Source organism: Leptodactylus fuscus, chromosome 2 (assembly GCF_031893055.1).
Source record: "Leptodactylus fuscus isolate aLepFus1 chromosome 2, aLepFus1.hap2, whole genome shotgun sequence".
NCBI lineage: Eukaryota > Metazoa > Chordata > Amphibia > Anura > Leptodactylidae > Leptodactylus > Leptodactylus fuscus.
The window spans coordinates 39,393,571-39,420,709 of NC_134266.1; the positions used below are offsets into that span (position 1 = coordinate 39,393,571).

The 27,139-nt window shown below is 45.6% G+C and overlaps 1 protein-coding gene across 1 annotated transcript in view; it reads right to left on the bottom strand.

Moving 5' to 3' along the window:
• WDR81 (WD repeat domain 81) overlaps positions 1–27,139 on the bottom strand; it is a 46,369-nt gene that overhangs the window by 10,008 nt on the left and 9,222 nt on the right. Inside the window, exons 3-8 of the mRNA XM_075263593.1 lie at positions 26,465–26,572; positions 25,678–25,853; positions 21,513–21,694; positions 16,677–16,842; positions 14,917–15,082; positions 12,825–13,490 (exon numbers count right to left, since the gene is read on the bottom strand). Of these exons, the coding sequence (XP_075119694.1) occupies positions 12,825–13,490; positions 14,917–15,082; positions 16,677–16,842; positions 21,513–21,694; positions 25,678–25,853; positions 26,465–26,572 (1,464 nt within the window). The remainder of the gene's footprint in view (positions 1–12,824; positions 13,491–14,916; positions 15,083–16,676; positions 16,843–21,512; positions 21,695–25,677; positions 25,854–26,464; positions 26,573–27,139) is intronic.

Genomic DNA, 27,139 nt, shown 5'->3' on the forward strand with positions numbered 1-27,139 from the left:
CATTCATTCATAGACCGCCAGAGATTGTACAGCTTAGCAATATGGCACCACTTTGTAAGATGGGATGTAAATATTCTTTCGTCAGGTTTACAAGAGGCTTAAAAGGATTATTCGGACCCGATAAAGACGACAAGGCATACAACTAACACATGCATTAATGTGACTGGTGGGGGTGCTATCATTGAGGGCCTCCCACTAGTATGCAACCTGGATATGGAAAAAAAAAAAAAAAAACCTGCTATAAAATAGCAGCCAGGGGTATTTTTTCCAGATTTGTTGTGAGCCAAAATGGTTCTCACCAGCGGTCATTTAATAGGTTTATACCTATAAGCAGGTTAGGGTATGTAGGGTAAAGAAATAATTAAAAAAAAAAAAACCTGGTGACCTATTACGGTATATCAGATCTGGGGTTGTTTTTGCCTTTGCAGTTCCACCTTCCCCATCAAGACAACCCATTTTGGAAATGCAGACCCTGCAAGTAATCTGCTGTTAACATCAAATAGCTATAGGGGGCTGCACATTTGTTACTATGACATCTACTGGGGAAATGTAGCAGGGTCTTAACTAAGGGAGTTGCAGAGATTGCAATTGCTACCAGGCCCTGGAGCCTAAGGGGGCCCAAAGGAATCTCTACAACATAACCCGACCCCAGGATGATAGAAAACACATGGCAGGTAAGGGTCCCCCATGACAGATTTCATATTTTAGATTGGGGCCCAGGAGCTTCTTGTTAAGTCTCTGGTGTCAAGTTGGCTGAGCATGTAAAAGATAGCCAGAGTAAAGAGCAGCTCTTGTTGTGAAGGATTCATAGTCATTCTCCATTGTACATAATACAGGGGGGACCTAAGCAGGAGACTCCGTCTAAGGCATCCATATGACCTATTGCACATAACTAGAGATGAGCGAACACTAAAATGTTCGAGGTTCGAAATTCGATTCGAACAGCCGCTCAATGTTCGTGTGTTCGATCGGGTTTCGAACCCCATTATAGTCTATGGGGAACAGATACTCGTTAAGGGGGAAACCCAAATCCGTGTCTGGAGGGTCACCAAGTCCACTATGACACCCCAGGAAATGATGCCAACACCTCTGGAATGACACTGGGACAGCAGGGGAAGCATGTCTGGGGGCATCTAACACACCAAAGACCCTCTATTACCCCAACATCACTGCCTAACAACTACACACTTTCCACATTCAAAAAAACCTCTATCAAAGTGGGAAAATACCTGGAAACCTTCTTTACTCCCCAAATGGATGGACACAAACCCCAATTTAAGCTCAACAAACAGTAACAACCACCCCTTTAAATCACGTTCCCCATGACAACCACAAATGGAATAGGCAATGGGAATTCCAAAAGCCCTCACCCTTAACTGTCATTTTGAGTGTGTGTGTGTGTGTGTGTGTGATGTGGTAAGACCTTCCAAAATTCACTTTTCTAGCCCTTAACATGAGCCCTTCCAAACAAAGTTACATGACCTTAAGCTGAGCTACCAGCAGAGATTGAGGCCCTTGGCATGAGTAGAGCCTTGCACCAGCAGTGTTTTTGGCACTTAGGGTGAGTTGAGCCTTGTACCAGCGTGTGTCCCTTAACATCAGGCGGGCCCTAAGTTCTGCGCTTTGCACAAAAGTTCCACATTAACTAGGCTGAATGGTACAAAGATTAGTAGGCCCGAGAACCAGGAACAGGTCTTGCAATGGCTGTCGGATAACGCTTAAAGCACATTGTCCACCAGCCAGTCAGCCTCTACCTCCTCTTACCCAACAGTCTTGTCCTCCTTCCACCCAAAATTCCCAATCTTCTCAGAACAATAACCCCAACTGTCCCTGCTCCCCAGAGCTGTTCTCCCTTCCTTTGACTGTACCGCAACCTGCCCCTCCATTTCGCGATTCCACGGACCTAACAGACGAGTATCTGTGTCCAGATGCTCAAACACTAGAGTCTCCTCCATTCCATCTCCGGTCGATTTGGTGGCGGATGACCAGCAACCCACCCTCATCGACGACGATGAGACGCAGTTGCTGTCAGGGCAGCCAGTTGACATGCGCATTGTGCAGGAGGAGGAGGCGAGACAGGAGTTGGAAGAGGAGGTGGTGGACGACGAGGACACCGACCCCACCTGGACAAGGCAGATGTCAAGCTGGGAAAGTAGTGTGGATGTTGAGGCAGGTGCAGCACCAAAAAGGGTAGCTAGAGGCAGAGACATGTCCAGAGGCAGAGGTCAGCTGCTTTGCCGAAGCCAGGCCAGACCCGGAATGTCCGAAGATGTTCCCTTTTGTACCCAGCCCAGAAAAACTCCCCCATCGAGGGCACGTTTCTTGAAGGTGTAGAGTTTTTTCAAGGAATGCGCCGAGGACAGATATAGTGTCGTCTACACAATTTGCCTCTCGAAATCGAGTAGGGGCCCTGAGAAGAGCAACCTGTCCACCACTTCAATGCACCGTCATTTGGAATCCAAGCAATGGAATCAGTGGCAGGCAGCAACGGCAGGACAAACGTCGCCCGCCGTTCATGCCACTGCCTCTGCTCACAGTGCTGGCGATGCACTCCAGAGGACGAGCCAGGACATCACTTCATCTGCCTCCGCCACTTTGTTGACTTCTCCCTCATCCTCCCCTGTTTCTGTCTTATCTCCTTCTCCTGCACCATCAAAGGCACCATCAGGCGCTTCTTTACAACAACCCACCATCTCTCAGACATTGGAGCGCCGGCAGAAATACACCGCTAACCACCCACCCACGCAAGCCTAGAACGCCAACATCGCTAAACTGCTGGCCCAGGAGAGGTTGGCGTTCCGGCTTGTTGAAACTCCCGCCTTCCCGGACCTGATGGCAACTGTGGCACCTCACTATGCCGTCCCTAGCCGTCTCAACTTCTCCCGGTGTGGCGTCCCCGCCTTGCACCAGCACGTGTCACTCAACATCAGGTGGGCCCTTAGTTCCGCGCTTTGCTGCAAGGTCCACTTGACCACCGACACTTGGACAAGCGCCTGTGGTCAGGGATGCTGCAGTGCTTATCTTTAATGACAGGCAGGGTGAATGTGGTGGAGTCTGTTCCTCGGGTGCAAACTGGGGTGGCCTATCTCCTCTCCCAGGCCAAAATTCATGGCAGGAGTAGACTGAAACCCTACGACGCTGCAACCTCCACCACAGCTACTAGCGGCAAACGCTAAAACACTGGTGTGGGGAGACGTCAGCAGGCGGTGCTGAAGCTCATCAGCTTGGGGGACAGACAGCACAGTGCCTCCGAGGTCAGGGATGCCATCCTGGCTGAGATGGCATTTTTTTTTCCCTGCTACACCTGGGGCCTGGCATTTTTACGCCTGTGATAATGGCTGGAACCTGGTAGCGGCTCTGGAGCTTGCCAGCCTCCAACACGTTCCATGTTTGGCCCACGTCTAACCTAGTGGTGCAAAGTTTTTTAAAAACATACCCAAATGTACCGAAGCTACTGTTGAAAATGCGGCGCTTGTGCGCCCACTTTTGCAAGTGCACAGGAGTCGCTGCTAGCCTAAAAACACTCTAGCAAGGCCTACATCTGTCCAAACACAGGCTGTTGTCCGTCATTCACACACGCTGAAACCCTACAATACCATATCTTGAGCAGGGTGTGTGAGCTGCACAGACCTTTGATGGAGTTCCATCTACAAAACCCAAGGGTTCCTCAAAGTCAGCAACCAAAGTTTCTGCACCATGAGTTTCCAGGGGTGGCAGAGTTATGGCTAGGGGAAGAGGCATGGATAGGGATGATGTCTAGGGGCAAAAGCAGTGTGGATGTGGAGGCAAGCTAAGCAGGAAAAACTGGGGGTACAAGCTAAGGCATGGACTGGGGTGATGTCTAGGGGCAAAAGCAGTGTGGATGTGGAGGCAAGCTAAGCAGGAAAAACTGGGGATACAAGCTAAGGCATGGACTGGGGTGATGTCTAGGGGCAAAAGCAGTGTGGATGTGGAGGCAAGCTAAGCAGGAAAAACTGGGGGTACAAGCTAAGGCATGGACTGGGGTGATGTCTAGGGGCAAAAGCAGTGTGGATGTGGAGGCAAGCTAAGCAGGAAAAACTGGGGGTACAAGCTAAGGCATGGACTGGGGTGATGTCTAGGGGCAAAAGCAGTGTGGATGTGGAGGCAAGCTAAGCAGGAAAAACTGGGGATACAAGCTAAGGCATGGACTGGGGTGATGTCTAGGGGCAAAAGCAGTGTGGATGTGGAGGCAAGCTAAGCAGGAAAAACTGGGGGTACAAGCTAAGGCATGGACTGGGGTGATGTCTAGGGGCAAAAGCAGTGTGGATGTGGAGGCAAGCTAAGCAGGAAAAACTGGGGGTACAAGCTAAGGCATGGACTGGGGTGATGTCTAGGGGCAAAAGCAGTGTGGATGTGGAGGCAAGCTAAGCAGGAAAAACTGGGGGTACAAGCTAAGGCATGGACTGGGGTGATGTCTAGGGGCAAAAGCAGTGTGGATGTGGAGGCAAGCTAAGCAGGAAAAACTGGGGGTACAAGCTAAGGCATGGACTGGGGTGATGTCTAGGGGCAAAAGCAGTGTGGATGTGGAGGCAAGCTAAGCAGGAAAAACTGGGGGTACAAGCTAAGGCATGGACTGGGGTGATGTCTAGGGGCAAAAGCAGTGTGGATGTGGAGGCAAGCTAAGCAGGAAAAACTGGGGGTACAAGCTAAGGCATGGACTGGGGTGATGTCTAGGGGCAAAAGCAGTGTGGATGTGGAGGCAAGCTAAGCAGGAAAAACTGGGGGTACAAGCTAAGGCATGGACTGGGGTGATGTCTAGGGGCAAAAGCAGTGTGGATGTGGAGGCAAGCAAAGCAGGGAAAATGGTGGCTAGAGGCAAAGGGATGTCCATAGGCAGCAAGGGCAAAGATGCAAAACTCTCCCGTTTCAAGAATTTTCCTGACTTGTTTCCCCACAAAACATTCCTGGGAGGAGGGCTGAAACACCACCCTCCTCCTCCTCCGCTGTTAGATTTACCCCAGCTACGAGCTGAAAACGCTGCAACACTGGTGTGGGGAGACGTCAGCAGGCTGGGCTGAAGCTCATCAGCTTGGGAGACGGACAGCACACTGCCTCTGAGGTCAGGGATGCCATCCTGGATGAGATGGCAATTTGTTTATCCCCGCTGCCCCTGGGGCCAGGTTTTTTAGCTTGTTGGAGGGCTCTGGAGCTTGCCAGCCTCCAACACGTTCCATGCCTGGCCCACATGTTCAATGTAGTGGTGCAATGATTTTTAAAAACATACCCCAAATTAGCTGAGCTAAGGGTGAAAGTGCGGCACTTGGACACCCACTTTCCCAAGTCTACAGTACCTGGAGCTAGCCGCAATACACTCCAGCAAGGCCTACATCTGCCTGAAGCACCTACTGTTGTGCGAGGTCACCACACGCTCTAACCCTAGATACCGTATGTTCAGCAGGGTGTGTGAGCAGCAGAGACCTTTGATGGAGTACCAGCTACAAAACCCAAGGGTTCCTCAGAGTCAGCTCCCTCACTTTCTGCACCATGAGTTTCCATGGGTGGCAGACTTATGGCTAGAGGCACAGGCATGGATAGGGGTGATGTGTAGGGGCAAAAGCAGTGTGGATGTGGAGGCAAGCTAAGCAGCAAAAACTGGGGGTACAAGCAGCCGGTGACATCATCACTGACAAGCACAGCTGTCTGTCAGCTGACAGGCTGACTTTCACCAAAATGAACAGACAATGGATAGACTCATCATATACATGTCAGTTACATGACAAATTTAGTGCAATTTGCAAGTCCAAGATGGTTTGGAGATCTGCGGAGAGGAATCTCACCACCTCTTGCGGGTGCCATCATTTGGAAGGCAAGCCCTGGGCTGGGGTGAGAGCAAGCGCAGGATAATCGTCGTTTGGCCTGGCGGCCACTGCCTCTTCCACTGTTGACAGGGCTGGCGCTGCAGTCCAGACCAGGAGCCAGGACACCTCCACATCTGCCTCTGACACTTTGGGGAGTTCACCCTTATCCTCACCTTTTCCTGCCATTTCTCCTTTTGCCCGCGCCATCATGCGCCTCTTCCCAGCAACTCCCCATCTCCCAAGCCTTTCATTTCATGCTAAAGTACAGCGCAACCCACCCACATGCCCAAGGCTTCAACGGCCTCATCTCAAGAAATCTGGCCCAGGAGATGTTGGAATCCCGGCTGGGGGACACTCTGCCCTTTTTGGGCAGAGTGTCTACTGCGCCACCGCACTGTGCCGTCCACACCAGCACTTTCCCCCAAACATGAGGCGGTCCCTAAATTCAGCGCTTAGCCCTAAAGTTCCATGTGACCAGTTACGAATGGACAAGTGCATGCGGACAGGGACGCTACCTTTCAATTTGGGCACAGTGGTTGAATGTAGTTGAGGCGTGGACCGGGTCGCAAAATGTGGTGGCCTGACTTGTCTCCCCACACAACATTCCTGGGAGGAGGGCTGAAACACCACCCTCCTCCGCTGTTAAATTGACCCCAGCTACGAGCTGGAAACGCTGCAACACTGGTGTGGGGAGACGTCAGCGGGCCGTGCTGAAGCTCATCAGCTTGGGGGCCAGACAGCACACTGCCTACAAAGTGAGTCATGCCATCCTCGATGAGACGGCAATGTGGTTTTTGCCACTGCACCTGGGCCCAGGCATGTTGTCATGTGTGATAATGGCCGTAACCTGGGATTGGCTCTGTAGCTTGGCAGCCTGCAACATATTCCATGCCTGGGCCACGTTTTTAACTCATTGCTGCTAATCTTTTGAAAAAGGTACCCCAATGTTCCTGAGCTACTGGTGAAAGTGTGGCGCTTGTGCGGATAGTTTTTAAAGTGTATAGTTGCCGCTGCTAGCCTCTATGCACTCCTACAACGCCTGTACCTGCTGGAACAACGGCTGTTGTGCGACGTCTCCACACTGCTGGCACTAAACATATCATGTGTTGAGCAGAGTGTGTGAGCAGCACAGACCTTTGATGTAGTTCCAACTCCAAAACCCTCGGGTTCGTCAAAGTCAACTCCCTCAGTTGCTCAACCATGAGTGGCCATGGGTGGCAGACTTATGTGAAATCCCATCCCATCCATTGCACTGGACACGAAACATTAGCATGCGCTCAGCACAACTTCGGATATGGCAGATGCGTTAAGCAGGGTGCAGGGTACAACACAGACCAGGCCCGAGCACCAGGAACAGGTGTTAGAAATACTGCAGCATCTGCCATTTCCTTCCAATTTTGGGGTTTTGGACCCGCCACCGACTTGTCTGGACCTAAGTGGGGATCATGAGACACAGTTGCCATCAAGGCAAGCTGTGGTCATGTGCGGTTTGCAGTAAGGGGGCAGTGCGCAATTGGAAGAGGAGTTGGTGGATGACGAGGCCACCGACCCCACATGGACAGGGGTGATGTCTAGGGGCTAAAGCAGTGTAGATGTAGAGGGAAGCTAAATCAACAAAAAACCTGGGTAGAAGCAAAGGCATAAACTGGGGTGATGTTTAGGGGTGAAAGCAGAGTAGATGTGGAGGGAAGCTAAGCAGCAAAAACAGTGGGTAGAAGCAAAGGCATGCAAAACTCTACCCTGTTGGAAGACTTATTCCTAGGTCTGGAACACGTTAATGGCCCCCCTGGACAAATTACTGCCACTCAGGGGCCTAGTGTCACCAGGAGGGACAAGTATAGGCGCATGTTGTGGGAATACCTGGCCGACACCAGCTCTGTCCTCTCCGATCCCTCTGTGCTCTACAGCCTAAACTTATTTTCTCATCTTTTTTTCTGAACTGCACATCTCTTGCCTGCTTCCTTTGGGATCTTAGAAATGGTGGTCCACTTCCACAGATGGTAACTTCAATAGACAGTGTAACGGGAGTAGCTGAGGGATCGCTGTCTTAACCACTTTTTGGCACAAAATTAACTTCCAAAGCCAAATATGGTGCAAGTATATGATGCAAGGACACCTACACACCTATCTCTGACACATTGGGGAGTTCACCCTCATGCGCCCTTTTGGCCTGCACCATCATGCGCCTCTTCCCAGCCACTCCACATTTCCCAAGCTTTTCATTGCAGGCAGAAGTACAATACAACCCACCCCCATGCCCAAGCCTGTAACAGCCTCATCGATAAACTGCTGGCCCTGGAGATGTTGGTGTTTGTTTATGCTTCTGGATACCCAGGCCTTCCGTCAGCAGATGGCAGCTGGGGCACCTCCCTATGCTGGGCCTAGCCGTTACTACTTCTCTTGGTGTGCTGTCTCTGCCTTGCGCCTGCATGTGTCCCATAACATCAGTCGGGCCCAGAGCTCTGCGCTTTGCTGCAAGGTCCACTTGACCACCGACACATGGACAAGCGCCTGTGGTCAGGGATGCTGCAGTGCTTATCTTTAATGACAGGCAGGGTGAATGTGGTGGAGTCTGTTCCCCGGGTGCAAACTGGGGTGGCCTATCTCCTCTCCCAGGCCATGGCAGGAGTAGACTGAAACCCTACGAAGCTGCAACCTCCACCCCAGCTACTAGCGGAAAACACTGTAACACTGGCATGGGGAGATGTCAGTAGGCCGTGCTGAAACTGATCAGCTTGGGGGACAGACAGCACAGTGCCTCCGAGGTCAGGGATGCCATCCTGGCTGAGATGGCATTTTTTTTTCCCTGCTACACCTGGGGCCTGGCATTTTTGCGCCTGTGATAATGGCTGGAACCTGGTAGCAGATCTGGAGCTTGCCAGACTCAAACACGGTCCACGCATGGCCCACGTTTTCCAACTTGTTGGTGCCATGTTTCTTTGAAACCTACACCATTGTGCCTGATATACAGGTCAAAGTGGGGCCATTTTCGTAAGTGAGAACTAGCCTCTGCTAGGCAGAAAACATTCAGAGCACACTCCTCTCATCTTCGCACCGTTGGCTGGCGGAGGAAGACGAGGGGGTTGGAGTGGCATCTGATGTCCCTATCCCACACGAGGCTAGAGGGTGCACTTCAGTGCATCCCATTGCTTCACCACAAATGGTGTGAAGGGGAGTGGAAAATGGAGGAAATGGAGAGTGACCCTTACAGTTGGGGCCAGCAAAGGCATGCCAAGTAACACACTGGCACACATGGCTGACTTCATCTTGGGTTGCTTTTCAACACATATTTCACATCATGAAGAACAAATAATACTGGATTTTTTCAAGCCTCGAACCCCGGTCTAGGTCTAATGTCTGTTCCTTTCTTATATTAGGGGAGAGGGAAAAAAAATTACTTCAGTGATACGTTTAGCGTACATAGACTGACTATTAATGTGTATCCCACTTAGTGTTGTTAGGGTTACACACCGTCACAACCTGGCTAAAGCTTCTATAGCTGTTAATAAAGTCAACATAACTTTACGGTATCCAAAAAGACAGCTGGTACCGACAGAGAGCAAGACAAATGTCACCCAAAGCTGTGAGCTCTGAACACCCACAGTGACTTTGGCGTCATCATCATTATAAGGGAGTGGGTGGTAATAAATAACTTGGCAGTGCCTAAAACCCAAAAAGCTTATACAACTATATTTACATTAAGATACACAAATGAAACTTTTCAGTAGCATGTCATGAGACAAGCTGATAAGCTCTTCCTTTGTGCAGTGCTATTTGAAAGTTAAACGCTGCCTTTATTTTAATTCTGGAGAAGGTGCAGACATTAGATTTAGAACATGTTGTCTTCATTGTCCAAATCCTCTATATAGGTAACGCGTTTTTCGGGCCGAGCTGTCTGGGAACGAGCTGGTGCAGCACTGACAACCTGGGTGAATATGGCAAGAGCCTGAGATGTAGGGTGAATGAATCCCCAAATTATTTGTGGAATTCCCAGTGAGACAATGGCACTGTATACCAGTATTAAAAATTGTGGGTGCACATAACCCCCATATATTCTTTGAATTCCCAGTCAGACAATGGCACTGTATAGCAGTATTAAAAATTGTGGGTGCACATAACCCCCATATATTCTTTGAATTCCCAGTCAGACAATGGCACTGTATACCAGTATTAAAAATTGTGGGTGCACGTAACCCCCATATATTCTTTGAATTCCCAGTCAGACAATGGCACTGTATACCAGTAGTAAAAATTGTGGGTGCACATAACCCCCATATATTCTTTGAATTCCCAGTCAGACAATGGCACTGTATACCAGTATTAAAAATTGTGGGTGCACATAACCCCCATATATTCTTTGAATTCCCAGTCAGACAATGGCACTGTATAGCAGTATTAAAAATTGTGGGTGCACGTAACCCCCATATATTCTTTGAATTCCCAGTCAGACAATGGCACTATATACCAGTATTAAAAATTGTGGGTGCACATAACCCCCATATATTCTTTGAATTCCCAGTCAGACAATGGCACTGTATACCAGTAGTAAAAATTGTGGGTGCACGTAACCCCCATATATTCTTTGAATTCCCAGTCAGACAATGGCACTGTATACCAGTAGTAAAAATTGTGGGTGCACATAACCCCCATATATTCTTTGAATTCCCAGTCAGACAATGGCACTGTATACCAGTATTAAAAATTGTGGGTGCACATAACCCCCATATATTCTTTGAATTCCCAGTGAGACAAAGGAACTGTATAGCAGTATTAAAAATTGTGGGTGCACATAACCCCCATATATTCTTTGAATTCCCAGTGAGACAAAGGAACTGTATAGCAGTATTAAAAATTGTGGGTGCACGTAACCCCCATATATTCTTTGAATTCCCAGTCAGACAATGGCACTGTATACCAGTATTAAAAATTGTGGGTGCACATAACCCCCATATATTCTTTGAATTCCCAGTCAGACAATGGCACTGTATAGCAGTATTAAAAATTGTGGGTGCACGTAACCCCCATATATTCTTTGAATTCCCAGTCAGACAATGGCACTATATACCAGTATTAAAAATTGTGGGTGCACATAACCCCCATATATTCTTTGAATTCCCAGTCAGACAATGGCACTGTATACCAGTATTAAAAATTGTGGGTGCACATAACCCCCATATATTCTTTGAATTCCCAGTCAGACAATGGCACTGTATACCAGTATTAAAAATTGTGGGTGCACGTAACCCCCATATATTCTTTGAATTCCCAGTCAGACAATGGCACTGTATACCAGTAGTAAAAATTGTGGGTGCACATAACCCCCATATATTCTTTGAATTCCCAGTCAGACAATGGCACTGTATAGCAGTATTAAAAATTGTGGGTGCACGTAACCCCCATATATTCTTTGAATTCCCAGTCAGACAATGGCACTATATACCAGTATTAAAAATTGTGGGTGCACATAACCCCAATATATTCTTTGAATTCCCAGTCAGACAATGGCACTATATACCAGTATTAAAAATTGTGGGTGCACATAACCCCCATATATTCTTTGAATTCCCAGTCAGACAATGGCACTGTATAGCAGTATTAAAAATTGTGGGTGCACATAACCCCCATATATTCTTTGAATTCCCAGTGAGACAATGGCACTGTATACCAGTAGCAAAAATTGTGGGTGTATATAGCCCCAATTCTATTGCTAGGGGACTTGCAGGGTATTTCTGAGGTGAAGGTGGGGGGGCACACCGTTGGAACGGGGATTTGGGGTGTATATATGGGGTATACGGGAATACACTGTCAGTGTGTTCCATTCAGGATCCTGGGAAAGCTGGGTTGCGGCGATTGAGCCCGTCAGTGCCACGTTACACTGACAAGCTTCTCCCTGGAATTGAAGTTATATGTAAGCCCAATATATTCTTTGAATTCCCAGTGAGACAATGGCACTATATGGCAGTAGCAAAAATAGTGGGTGTATATAGCCCCAATTCTATTGCTAGGGGACTTGCAGGGTATTTCTGGGGTGAAGGTGGGGGGGCACACCGTTGGAACGGGTATCGGGGGTATATATCGGGTATACGGGAATACACTGACAGTGTATTCCATTCAGGATCCTGGGAAAGCTGGGTTGCGGCGATTGAGCCCGTCAGTGCCACGTTACACTGACAAGCTTCTCCCTGGAATTTAGCTCTTATAAGAGCTGTTGGTTGTCTTCTCCTTCCTATCCTAGCCTGTCCCTGCCTACCCAGAATCTAAGCCCTAGCTAGCTGGACGGAAACCTCCGTCCTCGGTGAATTGCAAGCTCAGAATGACGCGAAGCTGGGCGGCGCTGTTCTTTTAAATTAGAGGTCACATGTTTTCGGCAGCCAATGGGTTTTGCCTACTTTTTTCAACGTCACCGGTGTCGTAGTTCCTGTCCCACCTACCCTGCGCTGTTATTGGAGCAAAAAAGGCGCCAGGGAAGGTGGGAGGGGAATCGAGTAATGGCGCACTTTACCACGCGGTGTTCGATTCGATTCGAACATGCCGAACAGCCTAATATCCGATCGAACATGAGTTCGATAGAACACTGTTCGCTCATCTCTACACATAACCTGTATAATGATCCTATAGTGGGAAAAAAAAAAAAAAAAACTCACTGACATCAAGCAGATATCAAGGTAAATAAGAAAGCCGAATTAACATCACTTGCACGGGACTGGACAATCCCTTTAAACATTTTTTTTTTTTTTTTTTTTTTTTTTTTTATGTAGATTGTGAGCCCCACATAGAGCTCACAATGTACATTTTTCCCCTATCAGTATGTCTTTGGAATATGGGATGGAAATCCATGCAAACACGGGGAGAACATACAAACTCCTTGCAGATGGTTTTTTGCCCTTGGTGGGATTTGAACACCAGGACTCCAGCACTGCAAGGCTGCAGTGCTAACCACTGAGCCACCGTGTGGCCCCCCCCTTTAAACATTTCTATGACCACCATTTATAGTAATGTATATACCTGTATACTGGTCCCATATGCAGACGCCTCCATCACAGCTGACTATCTGCTGCACAGACTCCAGCTGACCTACATAAAATACTGTCTTCTTATGCTCGGTGTAGGTGAGACGTGGCTCAATCTCGCTGGTGCCATCCCCATAGTTATACAGAGGCCATAAGCGGACAGTTTTGTCCTTGCTACCACTCAGGAAGAAATCTTCTCCGCTTAGAGGTCGGACACATTTGATAGCCCCGGAGTGGCCCACGAAGCTCTGAAGCTTGATCTGGTGGAAGTAGAAGTGAGGTTCTTGTTGGCTCACACCGATCTCATACTGCCAGTATGCCAGCCAGTTACCACAAAGCCCATGAGTACTTCTCTGAAGGTCCTGCTTGAAGGTGTTCTCATCACACTGGAAATTCTCCACTACAGGACTGCGGCAGGAGGACCTCGATGCTGGCTGCTGGGTGTCTTTTGGTACTTGAATACGGTTGCCAACCATGACGCTTCCAAACGTGCCTGACTGAGAGTCTTCCTCCGTGATGTATGCGGGTGCGCTCATTCTTCCACTAGATTCAAACAATGGGGTCCTACTGTCAGTTTCCTTGGGAATTACGGCTTCTTGATAAACCATAGTCAGTCTCCATATTAGATCATAGTTTGGGACTAACTGAGCAATGACATCACCTAGAATACATAAAATTTGTAACAAATACTTTAGACTTGTTCACATCAGCATAAAGTTATATTCAAAGGACAAGGGAACATTCCCTCCTTCTGGAGGGGGGGGGGGAACGAGCTGCCCTATCTTGTCGCGGATAACTCAGCCGCGGTGTGAGGCTCCCTCCCGATAGGCCTATTCTTCGGGCCTAATCTGGGAGCCGCAACGTAATGCACTGCACCGCCATCCTGTTGCAGCTAGCCACGCAGAAGTGTTCGCACGCGGAGTGCAGATTCCGCCGTGTGAACATACCCTAAGGACTACGAATCTGTGGAATAGCCTACCCTAGAAGCTGATCATAGCTGACAGATTCAAAGAAGACCCTTTTTAGAGCAAAATAGCATTGGTGCTCATGGAAATGCTTAGAATGTCATGGCCTTTCCCAGCTCATGGTTGAACATTGCGCCATTCATGTAATCGTAGCCAAAAAAACAAAACACACAACACAAAAAACCCCAAAATCTGTACATGTGAGGAGAACTCAGTTGTGTGAATTAAGCTCATTACATTATAGTGGATTATGATACAGTGAACTCTTGAACTGCCTGGTACGGTAGCACTTTGGCCAATCCAGACTTCGCTGCATCATAAGTGACTACAATGTAAGACCTCAATTCACACAGCTGAGTTCAGTCTGGAAAATGAGGCCCGCAGACAGGTCTGCGTTCCATCCAGGAAAAACAGTCTGTGAATCTGCCCTGCCTAATATAGAAAAACAATTATTGTTTTTCCTAAGCTCCAGAAGGTCAGATTCTACCCACTCCTAACTCTCACATAATTAGAAGCAGCAGTATGGACGACATTATACAGATCTAATAAGCAGTCTTGTTGTGAACTTAGCACAGGGGTGAGATAAATCACCTAATAGAAGCTGCACCATCAGCTGTGTGTACTTCTGCCTCTGTCCACAAAAGCTCCCCCTCCTCAGACATTTATGGGCTGCAGTTAAACCTGATATTCTAGGGTGCCCGTACACAGCATGCCCAAGTCATGATGGCCAAACATGGATGGCCACTAATTGCCGAGACGCTCCTGTGTTTGCCATCTGAAACAATGGTAACAATAGTGGTAATCCACATTCCAATACCATGGCATGGGCACACGGCGTACAGTGAGATGCAATGAGACTGACAATCATATATACTAGAAGTTTTCTTAGCCAGGCGTGTACTATTCATTTATGGTGAAAAAGGAACCTCTAAAAGACCTGGCTGGCAGAACAACCACAACATTTCTTCTAATGCAAGCTAACACAGCTTCACAAGAGTCCTCCAGTAGGTCTCAGGGCTGCTTAAAAGAATACAGTAATGAGAGGGATGGATATTTTAATATTCTATATCTTGCAGGTCACTGTTTGGTACGGTTAGTCTTCACAATGATACTAGAACTTACCTATAAGACAAGAAAACGGAATGAATGTTGCATACGCCATTTCTGCATTAAACACTTTCTCCAGCTCCTCAGTCAGGGTCAGATCCACTGGCAGCGTTCTTCCATCAGAACAGATGACACTCTGCACAGATGACTCCACTGTATTCGAAGTCTCCGCTACTAGTCCCTAGTAATGGGATATGAACACAAAAACATGTTCAATACATTGGCCTTGACGCTTTATAAGCCTGATGGTAGATCTACCCACGCACTACAGCACTCGGAGAACATGTCTATGAAATTGAATTATGTATTTAACAAAAGATGACTTTTTATTCCCTTGTCAAAGGAGGAAATGTAACAGCAGCTGTGTCCAGTGACAACAGTCTAAGACATGGCCTGAAGTCTTTATAAAGAAGAATCCTGAAGTCGCATAACTGAAGTCACTGAAACAGTCAATGACTACTGGTCATCTTATTCTCGCAATACAAGACATTTTTACATAAAATTACTTTTTATATCCAATATAAAAGAAGTGCTGAATGTTCTTGGGGTTTACACTAGATAGCTGTTGACAATTTCACCAGAGCCCCTCCCCTCAAAACAGGAAGACTGGTTAGGTTGAAACATGTTCCCTGACATCTGCAATAGGGTTACGCTGGGTTCACACTAGCGCCCGAAGTCCGTTCTGAGCTGTCCATCTTCTGCATGCATAAGACGGAAAGCTGTCAGACCAGGGCCAGCCGTGAGCGCCGGTGAGCATTTTATGTTCTCCGCCGCAAAACCAGTTTATTTTAAACCGGACACAGTACTGCATGTCCGACTCTGTCCGGTTTAAAAAACGGTTTCACGGCGGAGAGCAGTTTGCTCACCGGCACTCACGGCCGGACACCTTTCAAATGAATGGGTTTGAAAGAGTCCTGCAGCTTTCTGTATCCTGCTCTGTTTTATGCAGGAAACAGAAACATGTATGAACAGAGACCGGGAGCAGATGTGAACAAGCCCTTACCAAGAACCCTGTAGTTTCAGCCAACATGAATCTTATGTGCATATCCAAATTAACAGTGAAAAATAAGCACCACTCTATTATAAAACAAGACTATATGTAACGGGGGTCTGACCCTCTGCATCAGCCAAAAATAAAAATTTACACGGACTACCAAGGAAACTGACCACATTGGGGCTAGTGATCTTCACTAAACCGATACATGTTTGGAACCATGTTGTTCCTCTCGGCCTGACATCCAGGTACCCATGACAGGAGAGCATTAGATTTTCAAGACAATACAGTCCTGTTATTTTCTGTGTGGTTACAGTTCGCAACACAAACCCTGTGTCGTGCGTCTATAGTTTTTGGGGTTTTTTTCAGTATGCCATGAAACTTTCAGAACTAGTTTCAGGAGAAACTGGAGTTCTTAACCAAATTTTATTTAAGCTATGGGTGTTCACCTCTGAACAGGGCCAGCATTGCTGGAAGCCATTTCAGTGCCGTTATTCTAAGTCATGATATATTTTAACCAATTTAATTTCCATATTAAACATTTATGATTGTACTAAATACAGCTATATGGAGATATATGAACTGTGTCTAATAGTTTAGTGATGTAAGGGATTTGGGGGGGGGGGGGGGGTATTATCGGGGGGAATACATTATCCATCAAGCACTGGACTAAATTTGATGTAATCATCAGTGAGGTCAAATGTGATGCCCATTTCACATTCCTCTCCACTTTCTGCCATGTGAATAGACCCTTAGTCTTTAGATATGTTTTGCAGTATACCTGCTTATGGATATCCTGCAATACAGTGAAGTTACTGAAGAAGATTCTCAGAGCATCACCAAGATGTTGCTGGACCATTTCTCTTCCTATCCTAAGACAGATTAGGGAGATGAGGCTGCTACATTTTACGCAAAGCGCTACCCGGGCTTGGGGACCGCTGGGAAACCTGTAAGAGAAAACAGAAGTAGAGTTCAATAAGGTCAGGTTTGTTAGTTCTAACACAACGTTAAAGTTACAGAGGTGCAAGAGGGGTTCTCTTCTGTTGCATTTCTATAAAGCAATTTTGTATATATGGCATATTCACGTATAGAAAGTTTGGTGACAACCATTATAAGCGCTCACATATCTGCTTCATAAGGCTGTGTTCACATTAGTGGTTCTGTTACAGAATCCATCATGTGACAGAAAACACACAACAGTGCTACACATGCATCATTGGGTCTAGGGAATCTTGAACCTCAGGTTCACACTTCCATTAGGAGATGCCATCACATTTCACTCAAAGGGAGGGGTAACCAGCGGGGGCCAGTGCCGCGGGGAGGTGGGGGAGCCCCGCAAGCGGGCGGGGTGGCTGCAGTTGCAAAGGAGGGGAATGGGCGTGGGCAGGCGTGCGGGAGAAAAAGGGGCATGGGCGCAAGAGCGCGTGCCGGGGGAAAGTGGTAAATAGGGAGGGGACCCAATGGCGTAAGGAGTGCGGCGGATCATAGCCACCATAAGTTTGCTACATAAACGCGGCTCAGCGCCGCAACCAACCCGCAGGCACATACTAATATATATTTATATTTAGGTTCACACGGAGCTTCCAAATATTTCCGCAGAATCTACCATGGAATTTGCAAGCAAGGTGTAATTTTTTTGCCTCCCTTTCATTTCAATGGGAGTTCTCAGGTAGAATTCCACTAGCTGATTTTTGTTTTTCCCCACATTAGCTAGAGGAAAAAAATTTAGTATCCATCTTCCATGGAAATCAATGTTGGCTGGTTTTAGGCAGAATTTGGAGCAGATTGAGACAGAAGCTGCTTCAAATTTTGCACCAAAATCCACCGGGTGAAAATAGCCTTACTGGAACTTCAGTAATTTGCATTTTCCCCTTCATGAGAGTGGTTGATAACTAACCAAAAATGTTATTTTGCTGTCAAAATTGCATGAGCCATGGGGTAGACAAGTTCTAGAGGAGTAATGTAATTTCCAAAGACATAGCCATGTTGCTGTACTTTTTTTCTAGGTAACATCTCCATAAATTTATATGTTCTACCTGAAATTACCTTTGACAATTGGCAAGACCTCCCGCTGATAAAAATCAGTGAAAGTGTAGATAGTAGATAAGAGCGAAAGCACTGCAAACAGCCGTCTCCTTCCAGTATTTGATGCCATGTTACTATGTACATTTCACATTAGAAATATTATATTATTGACATGACAAATACTGCACACAACGTTGCTGAATGAAACCAATCTGACCTTGAGGATAAAAGAAACAGCTCTATGTACACACGCCATCGATGAAGAGGAAATTAAAAGGCAATTGTGGTGGAGTATCTGCCACTGATCAAAGCGCCATTCACTAACAATATTTATACAGGCCTGGGAAATATTAGGAGCAAGGCTTAGAAGAAAAAAAAAAGATCCAACTATGACATGAACCATCAACTGGTTTCTCTAGGCGTCAGATAATCAGCCACAACATTAAAACTAATAAAGTGTATATATCCTTCTAATGTCGAAACAGGCTCTGACCCATCAAATCATGGACTTCTCAAGACCTCTGATGGTGCCCTATGCTATATGGGATCAAGACATTAGAAGATCCTTTCATTCCTGTATGCTGCAAGTTGGTCATCTAAGGCCAAGTTGACATCTGCATTGGAGTCTCTGTAGGACTCTGCCGAACATCAGTAAAATGTTGGAAACTCAACGGACCCCATTATAGTCCACGGGCCCAAGGATAACCGCTGTTTTACCGGACAGGCTCTGCATCGTTCGGGTGCCAAGGAGAAACCAAATGACGGAGAGTCCGGCACAAGTGTTAACCTAACAGACCAATTTGGATATCAAGTCAATACCATGACCTTATGGTGAGGTTAATCAGACAATTCTTATACAAGGTTTGCAGTGTGGCTGAAAAAAAAAAAATCATGAAAAATTGTGAGTTATGAGACCAGGCCCCCTTTGCCCACTTTTGACATTTGTGTCGTTCAGAGTTCTTGGCATCTCTCAGCACAGCTTCTTAGCAATAGGATGGCACACATGGGATAATTTTATGGTGTAGCACTATTTCGCAGGGGATAATTACAGTTATGACGATTTCTAAAGACTGGTATTTGGATCTAAGCATCAGATGGTAAAGTAAATGGCCAGAAAAAGCAGGTTCCCTTTAAGGGCCCACTAGTGCATATTAAAGCGTTTCTACATGAGATGTTACTGTGCTACTCTACTCATTATACGGAGCTGAATGCTCGACATGAAAGGGACGCTGTATTTCTATTAGTGATAATTAAAAAAATGCAATTTTCATCTAGTAAAGAGCATTCATCGTATGAAGCAGAGCAGATCTATAAATGCCTATTATCCTAAATTACATGGAATTTCTACAGAACATTTATAATACAGAGAATACTAGGAAGCGCACAATGACGGCTGACCACATTCTAACAACCGCTGATGTTCATGTTCACGCAAACCTGGTTTTCAGATGAAAACCTCTATTTTTTTTTGCCCATGACAATGCTTGCAATAATGTATTTTCTGGAAAAGTGTTAGATCCTGCACACTGAAGACTTCCATGTACTGGAACATATTTATACATACGCACTTCCTCAATTCTTGTAGTCTGCGGTTAATATGGAATGAAGAACTATAAAGCACGTTGCAAAGATCAAGAGAAACGGTGTGTTGTCTGCACAAGGTTTCTAGTCACATCAATACAGAAGAATAGGGAAATTGAAAAATAAATAATGTAAGATCTACCATAAAATTCTAATCTCTACAAAGATCAAACTTTGTTACCATTTCTACCTTAAAAAGGGGGCCTTAGTCAATCACATGATGGGTAGTCGCTAGGGTTGAGTCGATCTTGAGATTTCAAGATCGATTTTAAAATCCGATTTCCGATCATTTTTCCAGCCGATCTTAATCCTGATCTCGATCGTGAAATTTGCTCGATCGACGATCGGAATCCGATCTTTTCCGATCCCGATCCTCAACCCTAGTCAATGCTTCTCTATGGGAAAAGTCACTTTTAGGGCTGAGCCGATCTTGAGATAACCTTCGATCTCGATCCCGCTGGAAAAGATCGGGTCAGAATTCCGATCGTGAAATTTACTCGATCGCCGATCGGAATCAGATCTTTTCCGATCCCGATCGCTCAACCCTAGTGGTCGCATGTACTTCATTTGAATGGACCAGTGGTCGAGCATGAGCACTGTAGCTCCTATTAAACAGCCACTAGGTGGCATGCTTTATCCCTTTGCTGCTCCTATTGCTCCATTGAAGGAAATGAGGCATTCTAGGATAAAGAAGCCACATCTACAGACTGGTAATCTTATGGCCTCACCCTGCACAACGGCCACTAGATACACAGATAGCAGCTTTGTTTTTAGCAGACAGGCAAGTCACACCATTTTGTGACTTGCTGTTACTCCACCTATGTATCCACATAATGTGTTTATGCCTTATAGTTTCAAGATAACCCTTTGACACAAATTCTACAGACGTTGTCAGTCTAGTTTATTGAAAATTTGGTCGATTTGCCTTCATGGTAAACTACACACATTGCAGGGTATCATGTAGCAGAGACAGAACTACCTGATACTTTCTGTATGAGCACAATGCACATGATCGATCACCACTTCTTTTAAACGAGGGACACTGAGAACTTGTAGGATCACAAGAATCCGATGGATAGGTTATAAATTGTCCTCTTAGTAAAAACTAGTGAGAAACTAGTACTGAAACTTCACACTAATATATATGCGATCATCTCATGCCTGATTCACATCTGCACATGGGTTTCTGTTCAGGGAGTCCGCCCCCCAAATGAAAACCAAGTCTGCTGTTTTGGGGGGTTTTTTTGTGGTTACCTAAGGAAACATGTGGACCCCTAGACTATAATGGGGTCCGTGTAGTTACCGCACGAAAAATTTGTAGAGAGTAGTGCTGCTTGCAGGACTCAATTGCACAGATTCTGCACTGGAACCCAGGAGATTCAACTTACCCCTCTGCAGGAAGAGTAAAGGTCCAAATAAATTAGTACCAAATCTTTTTTCTGCAAAACTAATATATTCATCGCAGTCCGTTCAGCCCCTCCAGCCCTGGCACATGTACAATGATACAGATTGAACTGCAATCTCAGTGTGACAGGTTCCCATTAACATCTGCAACCTAATGGTAGAAAAGCAATGAACTTTGATATATTGGCTACAGTTTGCCAAAAGGCACATGAGGGACACCGCACCATCTCAACAATATAGTGCAAGGCATCATGCCATAAGAAGGTTTCTATACAGGTAATTATGTAGTGTAAAGTTTATAGCCTGTATGAAAATCTACTGCTATCTGCACCAAAACTGCAATGAGGCATCTTCTACAATTCCAAAACATACATTTTATGAGAAATTTATTCAGCGGCCACAATAATAATCTTATACTGGAGCATCATAGCCAGACCTCAGTCCTTTGCAACCCAATACTGCCACGCGTTCACCTCCAAGTAAATTCAATATGTGGGTATAATATACATATACACAATATATATATATACACACACACACACATACTACTTTTTTTGGCATTTAACACACAAATTATTGGATATTCCAACTTAAACATATGCATTACCCAACAGTGGTGGAGGTTAGAAAACTCAATACTGGTAGCAAAACATCTTGGTTGATTTTCGGTAAAATATCCATAAGCGTGGTGTCCGAAAGGTAGATGATTATCTTCTGGGTAAGGGTAACGGCAGCAAGGAGTCCGGCTTCTTTGCGGCTGTTCAGTCTGCACCCACTGCTGGGGGCCACCTGAATGTGTACAAGGAGATGCATTAACATAAACTTCAGGCTGTAGATTTAGTCTTAGGATCGAATGTTTAATAGTTTATAAATTTACTGCATTAATAAAGAGGCTGTGTAGTCTGGACTGTTCACCATAATATATCATCAGTGTGCTGCCCATGCTTTCAAGGGTCCCATTCATTCAGTGGGGGCGGTGGAAGCGCACCCAGAAAACTGGAAAGGAATAGGACGTGTCCCAGACTGCCAGCCTGCACATGGATCCCTGTAATACACTGTGGTGTGCATGGGCCGACAGAAAGGAATGGGTCAGTATGCCACCTAGGAAAACAACCTAGGAAAACATTGAGTACACTGAACTAGCATATGGTCATATGCAAGGGGGCCTTAATCTGTTTTTGGTGGAGACAAGCGGTGTCCTTCAGGAATTAGAAGAAGAGTTTTCTGTACGCCCAAATTCCACCCCTACTAGGAGGTCATTTCCACTGCCCATTCCTTTCAATGGAAGTTATTGAAATACAACCCAAAATGTAGCAAACAGATTCCTCTGTGTGCACATACCCCAAGGTACCAACAGTAACTTCACCAGAACGTTAATAAAATCAGTACTTTAAAAACCAGGTGGGTGGAAACATGTAGTAATAGCTCCCATTAACTCTTCCTGCAGCTCCATCTCCCCCTCCATAGACTTGTATATATCACTTGACATGGCGATGAGCTGCAGCTTAATTTTACTACAGATGGGTTTAATAAGAGACTTAAACAGCTTAGTAAGGGGAAGGTTAGAGGAGAGAAACCCTCAAATTGAGAAAGAAGCATTTTTGTACCTGATAAGGCACATTACAAAGTTTTATATTTTCTGTAGTATTGAGTTAAAGTAACTACTTTAAATGGATTCCAACCATTAAAACTGCACTCCACAGCTATCCCAGTTTTCATCGGTATGCAAATGAGTTCTTGCAGCACTGGGGGCGGTTCCCTGCCAAAAAAAACTCTCTAGCGACAGCCTCTTCTTCCTCTGGAACACCCTGTCCGTGACATGTTCTTCGGATGGCTTCTTATGGGTTTAAATGGGGCGCATGCGCAGTCGGCTCTGCCATTGGGCAGAGCAGACTGTGCATGCCCATGGCCTTGTGTAAGCGGCCACATGAAAATGGCCGCAGGCACAGCAAAGCTGACTGCAAATGCGCCCGATTTAAAGCCATCCGAAGAACACGTCATGTAGAGGGCGTTCCAGAGGAAGAAGAGGCCATCGCTGGATAGTTTTTTTTTGCAGCACTGGGGACGCCCACAGTGCTGTGAGAAAATTCATTTGCATACGGATGAAAACCGGGATAGGTACCGAATGGCAGCCTGGAGAACACTTCTAAAGCTATGGAGGAAGAATAGTCTTTAAGGCCATTCCTACGTGTTAGGGGAAAATAAATAAATAAAATAAAATGGTGCAGTTTTAATGACCGAATCCCTTTAAGGCAAAATAGTCTGATAAAAGACACAATATTTGTGTCCTACTGCAGACAATACAGAGTAGAGATGAGCAAACAGTAAAATGTTCGAGATTTGATATTTGTTTCGAGTAGTCCCTCAATATTTGACTACTCCAATCGAATATTGAACCCTATTACAGTTTATGGGGGAAAAATGCTCGTTTCAGGGGTAGGCAACGTTCGATCAAATTATAATTACCAAGTCCACGAGTGAGGGTCGGGCTGGATCCTTCGAGCAGTCTTCTCTGTGCAGCGTCCCCGCGGCGTCTTCCGGCTCTGAATTCACTCTGCCAGGCATCGGACATGCGCAGTCGGCTCTGCCCAGGCCCAATGCCTGGCAGAGTGAATTCAGAGCCGGAAGACGCCGCGGGGAAGCTGCACGGAGAAGACTTCTAAAGGTAGGAAAAGAACTAGCGTTGATTGGCCGACTGTATAGCATTCGGCCAATCAATGCTGGTTCTGCATCGAACTTTTACATTCGAACAGCGAGTGGTACTCGATCGAGTACAAGTATTTCGAATACCGTAGTATTCAATCGAATACCTACTCGATCGAGTACTACTCGCTCATCTCTAACACAGAGCGAAAAGGCTCCTTCTCCAGCCAGTTATCTTACAATCAGACACTTGAGATGGGGGGGGGGGGGGAGGCAAAGGTGATCTCCTGGGACACTAATTTTTTGTAATTTATTTTTTCTCTCTATTTTTATTTTAATATAAAGGATAACATCAAAACGGGGGAACAAAAAACAATGAATATATATTTTGAAAGGGAGAGTTGGGAATCTCACTACATTTTGTCAGCATACAATACGACATTTCTCCTACATCAGCAATGCAATAACCTTGACAAAAGGACCAAACATTGCTGACAGCACAAACAAATACGGAGAATGAAAAAAAATGCATTTAAAGGGATCAGTATCAATTCCATTGTGATAAATCTAACCCTGTTCAGTAATTTGGGAAACAGGATTTCCTACTTCTTGCTGGTTTTGTGCTTTGTTAAGCGTCAGCATTTCAGACTAAAGAAAGTCTGGAGCGTGAATGTGTTCCGTTTCATATTTTAGTATGCAAAAGGGCAATATAATGGTAAATCATCTGAATAAACTCCCAGGCATAAGAGGAAGTGCAAAGTCCATAGAAAATCATGCAAATGAACAGAAAGCTATGCACAAAAATCAGGGATTCTCTTTAGGAGGAGTATATTTCTATGAGTTGTAACAAACACTGGAAGACAACCCAGCGGCACATTAAGGGAGGATTGCTGTGTATCCCATCCAGACATCACTTGGTAATTAAATGGCCCCACGGGACTACATTTGGCAACAATGCTGATGTTATTTCCAGTTCTAAGTGCTACAAAAAAAAAAAAAAAATTATCCATTGAACAGCTCTGAAATGATGACTAGTAGGTTTCAAGTTTTGAAGATTAGCTGAACAGCATACTAAGGAATGGGGGAAGGAAAAAAAAATAAAATTAATTGTAAATTATGTATATATCCTCTACCACATTCATATATCTTATTAGGGCACGTGTACGTCACCCCGGCCTGTTCAATGTGACAGGCTGGAGAATTCTTAAACGGCAGCTCAATCCTTTTGCGGTCACCCATTCATTTAAAGGACTGCATGAGAAGCCAGGCACCTTTAATTCGCAAAGGGGTTATATTTCCAAAAGTGGAGTTTAAGGGTACGTTTCCATTTGCATGAAAGGTTCTATTAGGAGCCTCCAACACAAAGTCCATCTAAAACTGTGGCGGTAACTGGCGGGAATTTGTCATCCAGCAAAGTTATGACAGACGACGGATACCATGGACCTCAGACTATAATGGGGCTCATTGTGTAAGAGATTGTCATTAGACAAATCCATTTTAATGTTTAGTCGGCTCATCTGCTGTTATGACAGGAGAGAAGAATAGAGTGGAAAAGCAACTTTATAAAGAGAAAGGTTACACTAGTCTAAGGCTCTGTTTTTTGCTTTATAACAGAAAACTGGACACCGTACTGAATCTGTCCCAATATGGATACAAAAGGCCCGCAACGGTTCCTGTTTATTTACAACATGGTTAGTCAGCTTCTACTGTGTCTTCTGTGGGGTCCTCATTATTTCGATATCTGTGACAGGAGCACTAAACTGAGCCTCCGACATAGGTGTGAACACAGCCCAAAGCGGCTATACACAGCTGAAAGAAGTAGAATGATGGCCGAACAACCATTTAGTGAAGGATTGTCTGGAAGTGATCTTTGAGCTGACAACATCTTACCACCACTTGCACTGGCCATACATGTTTAATGACATTGAGTGAAGGGCAAATTGACTTTTTGAGAACACTCTTTTGCAGAAAGATCTTTCATGCAACTGTGACCATTACACAAAACCTTTAGAGACGGCTTTACAGCCACGTCATTGGTTGCCTATAATGATCATTCATTGTAATGATCTTCTATTGTTGAATTCAATGGGTTACTGCTTGGCACAAATAAGGATAAGCGCACGACTTACCAGGTAGCTAATGTAAGGCAGATACTGATACGTTAGAAAGGGTTCCCCATAGAGATGGGCCATGTGCATCAGACAGTCCAGCACTGGTTTGGACACTTGATCTCCACACACTGGTCTCTTGACATTTAGGGGGCTATTCTCCTCCATGTTAGATAAAAACTGATGTCTCTGGTGACCTAGATGAAATAGAAATGGATGTACCAGTTTGACTATCAATACTAAGGAGAATGGGGTACAAAGACGTCTCAGTCATTCTGTGATACAAACTCTCCACAGTCCAAATAAACTGTGTGAATACGTCAGAGGTATAGGTCACTGTACTGCACCCTTGTTTGGGGAATCCAGGTATAGCTTCTTCGTCGGGGCATCACAGCTTCAATAGTTCAGTTACCAGTACTTTGACCATTCTGCATGCTTTCACATGTGGCAGATTGCAGAAAACTTGCAACTGAAAAACCAGCTGCTTTCATCTGAATGGGTTGTGCAAAGTCCAGATATGTTGTTATAGCACCCCATTCAGATGAATAGCACGGCCAGTTAAAATGCAGCTTGTGCTCCCCACCAGGCTCTACCGCCTACCCCCTTTGGAGACACCACTTAGCCACCTGGCTGGTGTAGGTGGTTACTGTGAGCAGTGTCAATAGGGACCACAAAGTAGAAGTCGGTGGGGCTCCAGCAAGTCTCAGGAAGGGAGTGGCAGCAGCAGGGCCCTTGCTAAATAGTTCCTAGACTTGCCTATCATACAGCATGTCACAGTCATCCAAAAAGACGAGAGGCAAACAATTACCAACATAACAGGACGTCAGCAGCCTCAGCAAATTCCTTGCAATGCAGCGGGAGGTCACAGTAGGGCCTAACTTGGCCGACAGCCACCTCACCATTTTACAGGCTGTATCTGCAAGACAAGCATACATTGTGATAAAACATACAATATGCAGGAAATAAGCCTGACATCCCGCGATAAAGTAATGAAGCGAAACTGGCAGTTTGTGCTTGTTCACTTATGTTGAGTACTAGTACAAATAAATGCACTTATATCCCATAAGATAGATTCCAATACATTATACTATTCAGTAACCACTACAAATATCCCAATACAATAAAACTACTTTATAGAATGTTATAGTAATATGTACCTCTATGTAAAGTACTTTAGAAAGTTCTTGCTGTCCTCACTTTAAAGTGTAGAATAAACGCACTTCTGCTGGAAACAGGCAACAAGGAGTTCTTGGAAATTTGGCATTTTTTATTTAATCACCTATCCATAGCCTACCCCACCATATCGACAGAGGTCCAGTTTCCCTCCATTGCACTGAGCAATAGTCATGCATTCACACTGTTACTCCATTTACTGGGAGTGACAAATACAGCAGAGCAATGCGCTTGGTCAATTTGGTGAGTGCCATAGAGATTGAATGAAGACGAAGTGTGCATGCCTAACGTTCATACCCTCCCAATGTCA